Source organism: Bemisia tabaci, chromosome 3, assembly GCF_918797505.1.
Source record: "Bemisia tabaci chromosome 3, PGI_BMITA_v3".
Taxonomy (NCBI): Eukaryota; Metazoa; Arthropoda; class Insecta; order Hemiptera; family Aleyrodidae; genus Bemisia; species Bemisia tabaci.
This window is the reverse complement of record NC_092795.1, coordinates 57,935,267-57,952,288: the sequence shown is the minus strand read 5'-3', so window position 1 is coordinate 57,952,288 and position 17,022 is coordinate 57,935,267. Positions and strand designations below refer to the sequence as shown.

Genomic DNA, 17,022 nt, shown 5'->3' with positions numbered 1-17,022 from the left:
AAATACTTTAGGACTACTTCATTAAAATCAGTGGTTTGAAAGCAAGAATCAACGGAAGAAAGACCGAAAGGAATACTTTTCACACATGAAATAATTGAGTTAGTGAGACAACCAATTATAACCAATATACTAAAGTTTCCGAGGAGTAGAAACATTCTTGTTGAATTTTTTGTCTTCCAGTGCTAGAAAAACAACCAGGACTCAGATGCTCAAATAAACCGCGGGATAAGTTATCGGAAAAAAGAATTGACAATGAAAGATTTTTCCCTATAATTCAAGAGTAATTGATTATTTAACGCGGCTAGAATGGTTGGAGCTATTTTTGGGGCATGTTACCTGTGAGCCTACGATACTAAGTCTGAAGTAAGTGATTATTCATTTAAAAAAGCAACATCTAAAAACTTTTTGTTAGCTGAGCTAGAATGGATTAAGTTCAAGAGCGGACACAAAATCGGCACCCTGTAACCTAGTGACTAACCATGCCACAATGAGAGGGTTTTACGCTTGTGACTTTCAGAATCTTCTCAAGAGTCAAAGAGAGAAAGAGAGAGCTAGTTATATATTTTGTAAACTCAAAAAACAAAAAAGGCATATCACACAAACCAAGTTTTGGTGTCACATGGAAAGGAGGGACTTATTGCACGCAGTTGAGGAAAAAATGAGAGGAGAGGTATCGAACAAAATAAAAGGAAAGAAGACAGAAAAGTGGACTTTCAAGGCAGGATAACGGTATCAATGAATTTCTAAAAGACTTGAACCCGAAAATTAACAAAAAGCACAAAAGCAACTTATCCAACAAAAACTGCCAGGACGAAATAAAGTTGACTTTAGAAAAAAAAATTCATTTGGAATATTGTGACACAAAAACTAATTTTCTGGGTTTTTTTTTTTTTTTTTAAAAAATTTCTTCGGCTCTTTTGTGGGCATAGGAACAAAATGATTTAATGGTGACTGCTATGCAACATTATCTAGGTTTTTCAGCATTTTAAGTTTGGCTATTGAAGAAAAGAATAAATCGTTCTAAAATATGTTATCAGCCTCAAAACTTCATGTCCACATTCATAAGCTAAAAAACAGAAAGGTTCAGAGATGAATGCTTTTTTTTAATTTAATAAAAAAAATAAAAATTGAACACTTATTGAGCATGTAAATTTCTAAGAACTCAGGATGAATTTTCAAGTTGAAGAAGGCATTGAGAATGCCGTTATATCTGAGTTAGCTGAATGCATTATGACATACGGATTAACAAAATTTCTGAACAAAAAACATAAAGTTATCAGTATCAAAATAATCTTCAAAATGGGAAAATGTATGAGGTTTTCAGAGACTGAAGGCAGGAAGAGGCAACAGTGATTCAAAAAGAATACAAGGAAATCAAATTATGAGATGTAAACTGGTGAAAATACATCAAACACAGCTACAAAGCCTTTGCAAATTTGAGGAGTATGGAGGTAAAGCTAAGGGATCTGTAATCCAATTGAAAATGTTGATAGAATTTTTCGATCATTGTTACAATAAAATCTTTAGGTATGCATGAGGTTCAGTGATGATATGTAGTAACAAGAAGATTTTGACCTGATAAAATTGACTACATGATGGAGGTAATCAGGGGGTTCCCTCAGGAACAGACTACCACAATGAGTAAAATCTGAGTTTAGAATGATAGTTTGCTGATAAAATGAGGAAGGGATGTAAATTGATATTCATTAAAGAAGGCAATGATGGAAGCAAGAGAGAAAATACGGATGATGTGTAACTGCAACATATCAACAAAGAATAACTTTTTATCATTTGCAGGAAAAAGGGACACCGAGATAAGTAGAAAAGAGACTTCCGTAAATTAGAGAAGATAGAGTTCCTGCCGTAAATCGTGTTTGAGTTCTTAGAAATTTACCTGAAAAGAAAAACTGGTCAATGGACTTAACCCGTATTGAGAAAGAGAGTTCCAAGAAATAAAAGTTTGCGAGGTTAGAGAAATTAAATTTAAAAAGGTTGGGTGTATGTATTTATTATTCTTTTCTTTTTGGAGGCATGAGGCTGGTGAGGGGTTCTCAAGTCAACAGAAATTTGAGTCCTGGCATGTTTTTTCTAGCACAACTACTCAAGACAATCAGTACGAAGGAGGTGGGAGGGATACCTCCAGAATCGATGATCGGTACTCGCTCTTTCTTCCGTTTCTTCTTCTTTGCACCATAACCGTAGTTATCTCTGGCCGACCAACCAGGATACAATTCCATGTGTAGTTGTCTTTCTTGTCGAGCTTTTTCATAGTATTTTGCTTGTTCTTCTCGTGATAGAGAATGCCACTGTTTAGCAAACCATGAAAAAATCATAGATATATTTGTTAGGTAAGCTTTAATCAAGGATACAAATAATTAGCAACTGAATAACCCATTGAATCTTACGAGTTTAGTGTGCAGCCCATATATGTTTAGTTTCTGTAGTTTATTCATTACAAAAGGGACTTTGGCACTAGATTTAATTTGATGATATTTTATTGGTTTGATTGACATAAGAGAGACTTGAATTAAGGTTATGTACAGACACAACAAGAGCAGGAGAGTCAATGAATGAAATAAATCTAGCATAACTTAAAACTTACCGAATTCGTCACTTGAATGAAACGAAAAATTATTAAAATAAGGGGTAAATGTGGGTTTATCTCCTCCTTTAAGCTTCAAAGGTAAGACAAGAATGAATTGATTCATTTTTCAGTCAATGGTATAATTTTTATCTGAACTTATTCTAAAATGGTTGAAGAAGTTGTAAATTACTATTCATTATTTCTGAGAGTAAATACAATTTTTTTGCGTTCATATCTAATGTTATTGAAAATATTTGAAATAAATTGTTTTACACAGAATGACTCCGTCATGAATATGTATGAATCATCACCAAAAGGAGCATGTAATGAAATGAAAAATCTTACTCACCCGTCGGCCTAAAATTTGATTGATGGCTGCACTTTCTTTCAAAGTGCATTCTGCTACTACCTTAGCACGCATTTCTTTCATGTATAACATGAATGCATTTAAAGGTTTTTTAATATGAGGTTTTTTCTTATCTGTTGAAAAACAAAAGAAAACGAGGGTCAGTTTTGACTTGGAGCAACTATGGATAGAAATTTGAGAGAAGAGAGACAGATAACTGCTATTATTCAGGTAATATAATGCAGTAGATGAAATCATACAAGCACATTAAAAATATAGAGACAAACGATGGGCAGGAAAAAAAGAGAATCACTTCAAAACTTAGGTTAACATTTTGCTAGGGAGATTTTTGCATGATTGATTTGGTTAAAAATTTTAAGTATTTTTAACCTTTGAGGAAAATATAAAAAATCAACTACTAATCGTGAAACTACTGACAGATTCAGAAATTTTGAATTCCACCAGAATATAATTTTCAAGATTTCATGCGAAGTGGATTTGCAAAAAAATAGAAAGGAAGTCCGAAGATCATATCTGGAAATTTTGAAGAATATTTTCATTTCATTTCAAGCAAGTTGACTTGGTAAGAATAATGAATACCACTCATCTGTGGGTTGAAATTGATTGTTTCAAACACTCTCAAGAAAAGCACAATAGAGCTGTCTGTGATCTAGAATAGTAGTATACGTGAAATACATTTCTTTCAAAAAGTAAATCTTTTCCTCATAAGAATGAGAAAATCAAGTGTGGTGTTGATAGAGGAAGTAATATAAGAGGAACGGTAGATGTCACGCTTAAAAGAGGGAATTGAAGTATACGAACCTTGATTACTATTATTGTGTCCAGAATCCTGAGATTTTGAGCCATCGTTCACAGATGAGGAGTTTTTGTGATGGTCTAACGATGACGACCTGTAAAAATAAATAATGCTTAAGAGTCAAGATAAAAATGATGGCAAATAAACATAATTAACCAATACCAGATTAGAACAGATGCGAGAGGAGGAAAAATGTTTAGCTCATTACCTTTTAAATTTAGATTTTTTTCTTGCAACATTATGGCTTGAATGGAGAGCGGCTAGTTCAGCTTTTTTGACTGACTGAGATAAAGTATCTACATTTGGCACATTAATTGACAAAGCTTCACTGAATTGTTTAGCACGGTTGTCGTTCAGTTTGTCTTGCGTTTCTTGCCATTTCAAGAGATGCCAGAATCTTTGGTACGCTAAAAAATTAGTCAGACTACTTGTTTCGCTGCTGTAATCCATCGGGAAAAGTTGCAGCTTCATAAATTCATTATAAATTGGATTAGACTGGACGAGGTGGTTCGGCATGATCAGATTTGTATTGGTATTATCCATGAACCAATTATTGCTAGACGAAGTGCTGCTAGGGTCTGCATTGCTAGAGCTCGTGATCGTTGAACCGGTGCTAGTTTGAGTACAATATTCTTCGTTTATTTTACGTCCGTTTATGGTGTTGTAGATGTTGTTGTTGACGTAAAAGTTACTCAACGGGGTGGAGCTTTTAAGCATGGCTTCGAGAACACTCGGCTGAGATGTTTCCTTTTTTTGAGGCGATTCGTTGAGCAAGCTCTCGGCCGAAAAATTTATGTGCTTATTACTACTTTTATCATTAGGTATATCTTGATCCACATTCGAGGAGGGTGCAACTATTGCAATTGGCTTCCTCTTCTTCCTTACGACCAGATCAAGTGGTTCATCATCGTTATTCTCCATGATTACTTGTTCCATACTGATTATGCACATAAAAAACTAACTGCTGCTATCTATTTCGAAAATGAGTAATACCACGTAAGTGGTCGAGATTTCCTATTTCGCAGATTTGAAAACTCGGATCAACCTCAGTAGATGCCAAAGTTCATGCCTCATCGTACAACGAGTAAATGAAATTAAAACGATTCACAAAAGCATATTCGAAGAAAACCGACGAATTAATGAGCAAAAAAATCGAAGATGAAAACTGGGATTGTCGCTGAGGAAATGAGAGAAGCTCCGAACGGCATAGTAAAACTTGAAACTATTCAAAAGGAAGAAAAACAGGTTATCACAGATAAAAGGGTTGAGAAACGGGGAAAAAGGGAGTCGAGACGAGATAACGGCGAAATATTCACGTTACGCGGTAGATCCAAAACCAAAATTGAGTGAAATTGAACGGGAAGCCGAACTCATAGACGCGACGGGGCTCGGGGGGCTCAAGCGGGATGGAGAGCCAGCGAATTGTCATACTTGAACCCCAGACATTCAACAAGGTTAGATATGAGAGGGTGGGGGTACGAAACAACATCAAAACAAAGAATTTATCATTGTTCTGCTACAAATAACTCATTGCGTCGAAGCAGTAAGTCGAAAGCCTTCTCGATACGCTCCTTCGATATCCGACCAGCCGCACTTGGCCGCCCGGCAATCCGCCGTGGATTCTCACGCGGAAACTCCTTCAAATCTTTCCGACGCAACAGGCACGACAATTTAGAGGATATTACCCACCGAACACGCCAGAAAAAACCCAGGTGAAGCGGACGAACGCGGTAAAGGTGAGACGACTATCGAGATCCCGCCAAAAGGGTCGCAGCCGCCGCGGGTGTATCGAAACGCCGGGAACATTATGCAAACGAATAAAATATATACCAGGGTCTCTAAAGTATGGACGTCAATAAGTGATGAAAGGAGAAATTGAACTGCGTGTGTCAAGAGGAGGCGATAGCTCGAGCATGACTCAAAATCAAGTCCAGCTTCTTTCGCTTGCGTATGGAATCCTTCCGAAAACAGAGCATTTTCTGATCGAGGAGTTGTTCTGTCGGAGGATTTAATCTGCCGATCAATGGATCAATCGTAAAAATGTCTGGGGTGTGGACGCGGGCTTGACTAATAATTCACAGCTTGGTGCACTTCGGGTACAATATGATGTACAATTTGTATCGATTTTAATAGCGAGAAGATATGTACGCTTTTGTCATGGCTTGCGCAGTGGTCCTGTGAAATACGAGGGGTGATATCCCCTCAACGCTATCTTCCGCGAGACGACGAAAGCCCTACTTCGAAGCGCCCTCGCTAGAATGCGTTACAATGCAGAAAAGCTGAAGCTGGTGAAGGGAGCAGAGTAAGGCTCTTTGAAGAGCTGCATCATGGGAGATTTGGGCGCTTGTCACTGGAAAAATTATGAAAACTAGGGGGTTCGTAGCCCAACCCATAGAGATTCGTGTCACTGGTCACTGTTAGCCTGATGAGAATTATCGAGAAAGATAAAGAAATGCAATTCGGCAAAAAAATTTAAAACACGATGACTTGAGTATGGCTTTGAGGATTGAACAGTTAGACTAAATATTCCGATTAAAAACCAATATTTTAGGCTCTCGGCATATTCAGGTGAAGTGGAATAAGTCCCAGTATTTCTATCCATAAAAAAAATGACCCTGAGTAATACGATTTTCAGTTTGAAATTTACTTCGTCATTTTCCATCACCCCCTTCGAGATTGTAGTCATCCGAGAACACCCCGTATAACTTCCTCTAGACTCCTCAGTTAACAGAGAAGCAACATTATGAACAAAACAGCGCGATATAAATTTTCGATGCCATTCTCAAAGACAAACTCGGCATTTGAGTAATGCGCGGAGCGGAAAACGATAGAAGAATATTCGGAGTTAGGTTCGAACACAACATACAACTATTTGAACTCCGCGGTGGGCCGGGTTGCATACGCTAGATTTTGCAGGCGAAATGGAGCGTAGAACAGCGGAAGAATATTCAGAGTTAGGTTCGAACCCAACATACAACTATTTGAACTCCGCGGTGGGCCGGGTTGCATACGCTAGATTTTGCGGGCGAAATCTGAGCGTTGCCCACGGCTCTGGCGATAGGGTACGGAATCGGTGCATGGTGTCTAGAATTCTTGACCGCACTTATTCCCTGATGTCAGGAGCTCATTTGCTGACGAAACCCAAAGTTTTTACCCACATCTCCCGGATTTTCTTGAGAAAAACTTTAACATTTTCCAGAGTTCCAGAAACGAAAATCGATTCTTTCAGCCGATTCTTCGGCGCACATTAGAATTCTTAATTCCAAAAGCATTTTTAGTGTTTATATCATCAGGCTAATGAAAGCTTCTCTGTTATTCTGACGATTTGAAGATTTAAGAGGTCAATAACGGCGGCTCGGGTGCAATTTCTTGAACCTTAAATTGGACCGAGTTTAACAGAAAGGAACCAAGCCACATCAGCTGTTGCGAAAATTAACTGGGCAATTCAATTTTTTATGAAAGAACGTTTGTGCGGATTTCTGTGAAAATGATGAGGAATTTGCTTCGTACTATGGAAAAAATTCACTGAAATTTGCACGAAAACCCACACTACCGTTTTCATGTAAAAAATTAAATTTCCCAATTAAATTTGGTAATAGCCGATGTGGCTTGGTTCCTTTCTGTTTAACTCGGTCCAATTATCTGTAACCTGCAGAAGAAGAGATTGGTTTCTGGGTTAGGTTTCCTAATTCCTCAACGTTTTTCATTCCCTGCTGAATCTCGGTTTCACACACCATGAACTACAACCAATTCCATCGGCGGGTAATTCGTTCGGGCTAACAAAACATACCAACGATCCGCGACTGCGCTCTTCGCTATTTTAAAAATTTGCGTACTTCAGATGTCACATAATCGCTTTACACAGCGACATTACTGCCGTGTAGAGGGAGAGCGCCGTATGAACATTCAAGAGTTGCCAAATTTCCTCGAATAAAACATATCTTCATGCGGAAAGTGTTACATGATTTCCTTGAAATTTTCTGATATCTTAGATTACATTGCGAACAAAATTGTCTGAAAATTTTGAAAAAAAAAAATATCCACCATTTTCCCAGTATATTTGACTTTAATGGGGGAAATGTGGCAACATCTGGGGGTTCATACGGCGTTTTTCCTTAGCAAGGCAGATTAGTACCGTAGAAAGAGAGGAGGCGACGACAGAGAGAGCGAAGGCCCAAAGGTTCTCATGACTCTCACGGTAGAGTTTCAGCTACAATGCTGCCGTGATAGCGAAGAGAGCAGTAAGTGCATGCTGGGATGAACCTCGAGACTCATAAAAGCACGTGCTAACCGTGGCTCATACGGAAATGCACTTACTGCTCTCTTCGCTATCACGGGAGAGTGAGGGCTCGGAAGCCAGATCGGACAAATGCCACCTACAGCCTCAAGTGGAATATGATATTTCACTATGCTATCGGGCGAATTGGACGCATTTCTGTCAAACGGACCTATGCGCATTATGACGTGAGCCCTGGTATGCGTGTATTCTTATGGGTCTCAAGGCTCATGTCTTAATACACATAGGCCCGTTCGATAGAAATACGTCCAATTTATTTCCGAGTGCGTTATCGTTTCAGATTATGCCACGACAGTGGGTGCGGCATGACACAGACGGACCGGAGTGGCGCAGGGGAGGGGCATTCTTGGTGACTCATTCATGGGCAGTGAAATGAGGCATACGGGCAGACATGACATTAGAAATGGCGACAATTCGTCGCTTGGCTCACAGAAGGGCGTGACTGCAATTTGAGATGAGCCCGGGAAAGTATTGAGTTATATGGAAAACAGGGCTCATCGTAGAGTGTTGTTGCGCCCTTATGTCAGGAGAGCGACAGTTGACCCAGACTCGGCATGAGAACAAAATCCCCATTCACAAGGAGAGGAAAAAATACGTAACGTCAACATTCACTTCAGCAACTCGGTTACTTTTTGCGTTCTGTGAAAATTGAAGACATTGACTGACAGAGGAGCGATAGCTGGAGGGATTCCATGGCTCAAATTTTGGGTTTGAGAGACTTGATGTTTTATTGACTTTAATTACTCATCCGATCGAATGAGTTTGCATGGTTTTCATAATTTTTTCATTGTCTTATTCCCTTCTTTCCCCGATTTCTTCTAGCTTGTCCCTGCTTCTCCCGACCTCTGAACAAAACTTCGACAGGGATTTTCTTTTCTATCCAAGTGCACTGACTTCTGCTAAACGCTTCTTCCGAAATTCTTTGGCTCTTCCTCTGAATTCTGTGACATTTCCAGATCGCCATGAATTCCCAGACGTTCCAGGTTTTCCAGACCGCAGGAAACCTTGGTTCAGACATAACGTCATTCTTTTCCTTACATTTTTTGTGTGATTTTTTGACAGGATTCCCTCTCAATTTGAGAATAGACTGAAGACACACTTTTCCCTGAATTCATCCGAAGGATACTCATCTCAAATTTATAACCCAGCGTGAGTTTAAAAAAAAAAAAAAATTGGCAAAAACCTACATGAATACTCCCTGATCAGACTTTCAGTCAGCAAAAAAATTCCCGGGCTTTCCGCTTATCGTGGGAAAGTTTCCCAGGGAAACTCCCTGACTTCCCCAGAATTTCAGTCAGAATTTTCCTCCTGCCAATACTAGCTTCAGCCGACCGTCGGGCGCCCTGTACAGCGACCGAATCGTACTGCGATGGGATCAAAACCTCTCAAAAAAAGAATTACTGTCACCGGGAACAGCGTGAGTTCATAAAAACCGGGGCGGGTTTTCCCCCTTTTCTTTCATTTTTACGGGGGCGGTATTGAGTAGGCCGGGACGACGATAGTAGCGTTGGAATTGCCTTTGATGCCGAGGGGCTCCACGGAGGAGGGGAAGGGCGAGGAGGCACCGGCCAATGAGAAATCGGAACATGACGGTGCCGTCAACGTCACCGCGGCGCGAAGAAAAGGATTCGATAAAACTCCCTGGACATTGCAGCATTGTCATAGTTACCGGATGACCAATCCCTGCCCGCTGAGCGAGCGCAAAATATCTTCCATTCCACGTATCCACCGTTTTGGATTTTCCTCTTCCCACGTCCCGGCCCGGCCCGGCGCACAGTGGATCCCAGTGGCGTGGCGTGAATTGCGATACATCGATTTTTATGTCATTTAAACCTACGGTAAAGAATCGATTATTAAGGTGTTCGCTGCGAACACCCTGTTCATCGATCCTTTTCCATAGGTTTAAATGACATAACAATCGATATATCGCAAATCACGCCACGTCACTGGTGGATCCAGTCAATCCGAGAGGTGGGACGAGAAATTTTTGACTAACACTGCAAATTTTCATGTTTATACCGTCACATTTAACATTGTAAGGGGTGCCTCTAGAAGAAAATTTTACGAGGAAACCAACAGGGTGTCTACCAGTTATAAAAAACCATAATTGGGGACTTTTAGGGGTGTTTTTTCAAGTAATCGGGGCCTTTTTCCCCCGAAATAGTAAGAGAAAGGGAGCTAGTTGGAGCGTTAAAAGGCGTATTTTATACGACTAATTTTACAAGTCATGTTGAACCGATGAAAACATTCGAAAAACCGAGCAACACTTCAGTTTTATTATTTCTGGTTATACCGCGCCGCCGCGGCTGGCGGGATAATTGGAAAATGCCGGTGTTCAGGACGATTTTTGTCATTTTTTGGGGACCCGAACAAGAAACTCGCGGACTTTCGGGCATAATCAGGGACATTGGGGACCGGTAGACACCTTGACTGATGGAACCACTTTAAGAACCTCCAAGTTTCGAATAAATGGAGTTATGAGCTTTTAAAGTTTCCGAATTTTGTCCGAGCTCCCCTATTGATTCGATCCACTGTGCGGCGCAGCGCGGCACGACGTTTTTCTCTCCCGGTGCGCAGACGCGTCCCTGCGTTTTTGTTCCTATCCTCCCGGTGGAATCCGGATTCGAGGCCGCGAGGGTAAAGGGAGCATGAGCACAGTGCGGGAAGGGGGGCGGGCAGGGGGGGGAGGGAGAGCTTTGTAAAATGGGAGAGCCAAGAATCGATAACGACCTTTTCAAGCTCTTAAAAATTTGATCCCGTTCCTCTTCAACGCTTCGTAGCTTATTTTTCCGGGAAAATACCGCGTGTCAATCTTCTTTTTCTTTTTTTCAAAAAATAAAACAGGGACTTCTTCGGTAAAACAGCGTAAGCGGCTTCCGACGCTGCTAAGATTGTGCAGCGGGGTTTTTTTAACTACAAGTCGCCTATCCGAAAGCTCTGCCATTGATTTTTCCCTGGATCTGCTCCGAATTTTTCCTCATCATCGTGTGAACGAAAGTCAAATTTAAATAAATTTCATTTACTACAAATTCAACGAAAAATTGCAGGATCTTAACGGCATTTCAGGCCTCGTTCGCCTTGTTACTGAAAATGACCTCGATAGCGGACCAATGATCTTGGTGTGAAAAAGTGCGAGTCCACCGAGATCGCAATTCACAGATGTCGAGAATCACTAGGGGCCTTAAACTTACTCCATGTCTTCAGAAGCGAACTTTCGCCAAATTATAGCCCCCCTTTTTTTTAATTTCAGGAGATGATACTGATCGTCTTTTATACTCGTCGGACAAGCTGTACTGACTTTGCTGAAATGTCTCGGCAAAATTTCGGGGTACATTCATTCACGAATCGAACGCGAGTTTTTTTGCTGAATATACCGGAGGAATATTTCACCGCGCTGGAAGTTGGAGCGTACGCTAGAAGGGATGCGATGATGGACCCACTGAGAGCAAGTTTTCATATTCCGTCCATTCATAGTATCATTATCGGTTGAATCTTGGCTTCACACATTCAGGGGGATAAAACCCCTGGTTTAGGCTGTACAGCGTTGCCAATTTTCCAGTTTCATGTGCTAAAATCAAGGATATTGGACTATTAGTCCGGTGCATAAGTAGACTAGTACACCCAAGTTGGTCAACGGGACAGGGCTCAAACGAAAGCTTATGGTAAGGCAAACTTCTGGGAAAAGTTTCAACTTGAAGTGAAAACTCGTTTAGGCTGTACAGCGTTGCCAATTTTCCATTTTTATGCGCCAAACTCACGAAATACTGAATCGTCATGGTTCAACAGACTATTATACCCGAGTTGGTCAACGAGACAAGGCTCAAACGAAAGCTTATGGTAAGGCAAACTTCTGGGAAAAGTTTCAACTTGAAGTGAAACCTCGTTTAGGCTGTACAGCGTTGCCAATTTTCCATTTTTATGCGCCAAACTCACGAAATACTGAATCGTCATGGTTCAACAGACTATTATACCCGAGTTGGTCAACGAGACAAGGCTCAAACGAAAGCTTATGGTAAGGCAAACTTCCATGCAAAGTTTCAACTTGAAGTGAAACCTCGTTTAGGCTGTACAGCGTTGCCAATTTTCCATTTTTATGCGCTAAACTCACGAAATACTGAATCGTCATGGTTCAACAGACTATTATACCCGAGTTGGTCAACGGGACAGGGCTCAAACAAAAGCTTATGGTAAGGCAAACTTCTGGGAAAAGTTTCAACTTGAAGTGAAAACTCGTTTAGGCTGTACAGCGTCGCCAATTTTCCATTTTTATGCGCTAAACTCACGAAATACTGAATCATCATGGTTCAACAGACTAGTATACCCGAGTTGGTCAACGAGACAAGGCTCAAACGAAAGCTTATGGTAAGGCAAACTTCTGGGAAAAGTTTCAACTTGAAGTGAAAACTCGTTTAGGCTGTACAGCGTCGCCAATTTTCCATTTTTATGCGCTAAACTCACGAAATACTGAATCATCATGGTTCAACAGACTAGTATACCCGAGTTGGTCAACGAGACAAGGCTCAAACGAAAGCTTATGGTAAGGCAAACTTCTGGGAAAAGTTTCAACTTGAAGTGAAAACTCGTTTAGGCTGTACAGCGTTGCCAATTTTCCATTTTTCTGTGCCAAAATGAAGAAATTCGGGACTAATAGTCCAATGCATCATAATTAAACAAACTAGTTCATCGGTCTACGAGCTAAATACTACCCTGAGATCGAATAGAAGCGCAACTAAGGGCCATCGTGAACTTTTCGAAGCAGTGTTGCCAATTTATTATTAACTTTTTTAACATAAAATTAGGGTTTTTCCGAGATTTTTGGGGGAAAACGTACCTTCATGGGCTATAACTTTGATGAGTATGGGCTAAACATTACGACTTGATAGTAAATGAACGCTACAGACGGAGAAAATTGAATTCCGAACGCAATGATTCAGTATTTCGTGAGTTTAGCGCATAAAAATGGAAAATTGGCAACGCTGTATTTACAGCACCACCTCTCAAAACTGCTGGGTTCTAGGGTCTCAACTGTTCAAGATTCTCATATATTACAACTAACTCTTTCAAGTTTCTGCAGAGAGTAAAAAACGAAAATTTAAAGGGACGATATTCACCACGCCTTCCGATTCTAACAGGTACAGAAAGCAACAATTTTACGCAAATGCTTGCCGGGGAAGGAAAGATCTTAAAGGAGGGGACCAAGAAAATAAATGAATAAATCACAAGAAAAGTGCCTCGCATTTTTTAGGGGAACCGAGTATTGATAAAAGGCATGAGTTGAGGGGAATTCAAAGTAGTGAATTAGCGACAGCGGAAGAAATTAAGACGAGAGAAATAGAATGAGATGAAGGAGGTGAACAGCGGGCTGATTCTTGAAATTGATAGAAAAAACGATAGACAAAGACATAAAGAGTATGGAGCGATACTATTGGTTGAAATGTGTGGTTCTTATAGACTTAAAGATAATGGTGGACTTGGACTAACTATGGGGTCTCTCGTGGGTTGCTGTTAGTTAGTCTATTACCTTTGTCCATTGCAGCCACCTGCTTCCGCCAATAGGATGCCTTCATATCCCTCTTATCTTCTTTGTCTATGGCTTCGTCTATACATTTTTAACAATGAGCTTGCTGCAAGGGTGGGCGGAGCACAAGAAATCTACTGACAGATGAAAATTCTGCTTACCTATGATTATGATCTGAGTGATGTAATTCTTGCTTAGGCCCAGGGGTGATGATGGCAGAGTGGGAATGAGGGCTTAATCCAGGATGCGGAGTAATAAGTCCTGTTGGAGAGAACCTATAGAATTCGCTGCAAATAGAAACAATGCTAGGTCATAACAGAGAATTAGTTAGCGGCAGAAGGGGAATTCGGGCGAAAAGAAAAAAGAAACTTCCTGTCTAATTTCCTCGGCGGAACGGAGTGATGAATTGATAAATGATGAACTTTTAAAATGATGATGATAATATACGAAGGCCCCCTGGCAACGCTTTGGGAACTTTTTAAAGCATTTAACGTTGTCACAGTGATGTTGAGAAATGAAATTGCTTAGTAAACCCCTAACTGTTTGAAGGAAGCTATTTTGATTACCTAATAAAAGTAATGAATTGGGTACAAAACATCATAGACGACATCCATAAAATTCTTTCTAATTCAAAGAACTTTTTGAAAAACTTTTCCAGTTCATCCTGACTCTGCAACTCTCCAGTTTCCCAGCGTTTCGTCTTTCTTCCTTTTCTCTTTACCCCTTCTTGTGGCGAATTCTAAATTGAATCGTGTCGATTGTCTAAGTGCCCGAAGTAAGATATAGGAAGTACCCAACTTTATTTGTCAGGTTATACAGGGAAAACTTTTTAGAGGATGAGTTTGACTACGTTTTACCAGTTTCATACTTTTTCTAAGGGGGGAGAGGACATTGATTTCACCAACGAAAATTTGAACATCAACAGTCATCTGAACAACTGTCAACTAAACATCTACTGCCCTAGCGATCCACTAATTAAACAAGATAAAATTGGGAGAACTTGGATTTTTGCCCATAAACTTTTGAACGAGAGCAACAATGCGCAAATTATATTTGAAAGAAGTATCTTATTAAAGCTAACGGAATTAGACAGACAGAGAGGGGGGGGGGGAGAGAGAGAGGGATCTAACGGAATATTGAGGAAAGTATGATAAGGGTTGTCAAGAATTGAAGTGTAGAGGTAGAACTGAATCTTGGCAAATTGATGACTAAACTTGCCGATTTCTGATATGACACCACTAGGAGAGGTTTAGGGGCGCACGAGTGGTAATTTAATGCTAATTTTATAAACAACAACAAACACCCCCCCCCCCCCCCAGATGATGGGATTTGAAGATATTCCATTCGACATTCAAAAGGCGACTTAAGACGATGGAAACCCAAGCAGGGCCGTATTCCGAATGAGGATATTAGGATCTCTTCTGGAGCCCGTAAAAAGTTTGTCCATGAAATAAAGACAGGAGAGAAAACAGGAGGAAGGAAAAGGAAGGAGGAAAGAAAAGGAGGGAGCAAGTTGCGGGCTGCCCATTACGGAGAATGGAGTCCTTAATGCAATTATAAAATATCTGCACACACACTTGCAAAAATATTCTAATTAAATAATAATTATTGGAATTTGCAGTTTTTGTACTATTTAGAGTGGTCTTACTGGTAAGATTGGATTTTAGTTGAGGCTAAAAAAGAGGGGTCTTTTTCCGTAGAATTGAAGTACAGAATCAAATTTGAGCAGTTTCTGCGCTGAATCTCACGAATTTGGCGATTGGGAAACTTCCTAGAACGACCTACACTAATCATACGTGTATCTTATGATGATGTACAAAAGGTAAAAAGAAGTTATATTTTACAGCAGGCGCGCCAACGCAAGATTCCTAATATTTCGATTTAAAGGGGGGGGGGGGGTGTTTGTTCCTCCAGCGAAAAAGTATCGGACCTGTTTTGTTCCATCCAAAAATAACTATTTCCCGACTTCTAGATCACGAACTTTCCATCTCTATAATCATCGCTGGAAAGAAGGGATAAATAAGGCGCTCGTGACTATAAAATTATGACGGTACCGATGAGATGACAGCTCCCCAGTCTTGAAACCGTCCTCAAAAAAGTTGTATCAACGTTAAACATAGTTTGCAAAAAAAAGAAAAGAAGTGTCACGTGACAAATACTTTCAGTCGTTAAATTTTCTTTTTCCCCAGATTTGTCGGCTTGGATCTCCTTCCTTTACTCGTTTTTTCAATTATCTACACACATATGCCCCGTTTGATGATTTGAAGCGCGATTCGAGGGGGTGTCATATATACACGATGTCTCCTGGTCAAATCATATCACTTTACTCGACATTCTCATAAATTCGCATGCGATTTAGCATAATATCTTTCTGCAGAAAAAAATCGAGGAAACTGAGTTTTAATGAATTTTTTGGGAGTGCTGACTCTAGAGATTACAACACCTGTGCTTCTTAACACTCTCCTTTATTTTTGCGGAGTAGACATAATTATCTAAATTGAAAGAAACTGATTTTTCAGTGCCTTTCTCTTAGGAAGCGGTGCTAGCTAGGCACACATGCAGAAAACGTCACTTGCCTATTCACGATGCATTTTAGAGCACAAGAAACAAACTCATGATGAGTAATGATCATGGAATAATTATTTAATGAATATTTGCTTGAAAATTTTAAAATTTTCACCGATGACGTCTCTACTGGCAATAGAATTGCTTAAAAGCGATTGCTATGAGAGAAAAATAAGAAAAAATACGAATTGGTTTACATTGGCTGAGGCAAGATTGTTTTTTCTCTCTTTTTTCCATCCTCCGGTTTGAACTTAACACTAAGGATTTTCTCCTAAAATTATTTGATATCTCAACGGAATAGAAAAGGAAAGCATGTTTATCTATCTGCAGCTTTATCATTTTTCTTTAGCCACATCTTTCTCTCTGAATTCGTTTCAATTGATAAACATAAGAAAACTACGAGGTGCCCAAAGTGCATCGCGAAGAGGATGAAATCGTTGCCCTCCCTCCCGACATGAGGGCGTAATTACACTTTGCAATGAATCCTCTTGATCTTATAATTCAATGCTTTTCCGGGCTCATCTCAAAATGTAGTTACGCCCTTTTGTCCGGCGAGCGACAAAATCTGAAGAGGGAAAATGTGAAAATCTTACCTTGGTAAACTTGTACTAGGAATAGGAAGTGAGGAGGGGTACGGACTTCTAAAGCCCGGCGCCCCCGATGAGATCGGATACATACTGGGACTGTGCCTGAAAAATTACCAGAAAAAACAACATCGTCAATACTCGCATCATCATAATTTTTCCTCCAAGTGAATACAATTTCAGAATATTACCGTCGGATTATAGAGTAAGTTGTAACACCACACATTAAACAATGCAGATTTTGGAGAAACACTCAGGGTGATTCGATGGACGCCATATTTTGTGTCAGAACATGACATGCGATATATCGC

At 40.1% G+C, this 17,022-nt stretch overlaps 1 protein-coding gene across 6 annotated transcripts in view; it reads right to left on the bottom strand.

The window, feature by feature from the left end:
* Positions 1-17,022, bottom strand: part of LOC109030753 (uncharacterized) — a 51,298-nt gene that overhangs the window by 9,922 nt on the left and 24,354 nt on the right. For 3 of the 6 annotated variants that reach the window (XM_019041867.2, XM_019041866.2, XM_019041864.2), the window contains exons 5-9: positions 16,721-16,816; positions 13,724-13,849; positions 3,753-3,841; positions 2,934-3,064; positions 2,138-2,306 (exon numbers count right to left, since the gene is read on the bottom strand). In XM_019041867.2, coding sequence (XP_018897412.2) covers positions 2,138-2,306; positions 2,934-3,064; positions 3,753-3,841; positions 13,724-13,849; positions 16,721-16,816 — 611 coding nt within the window. The remainder of the gene's footprint in view (positions 1-2,137; positions 2,307-2,933; positions 3,065-3,752; positions 3,842-13,723; positions 13,850-16,720; positions 16,817-17,022) is intronic. The other 3 variants (XM_019041868.2, XM_019041865.2, XM_072298888.1) reach the window with 2 other exon arrangements.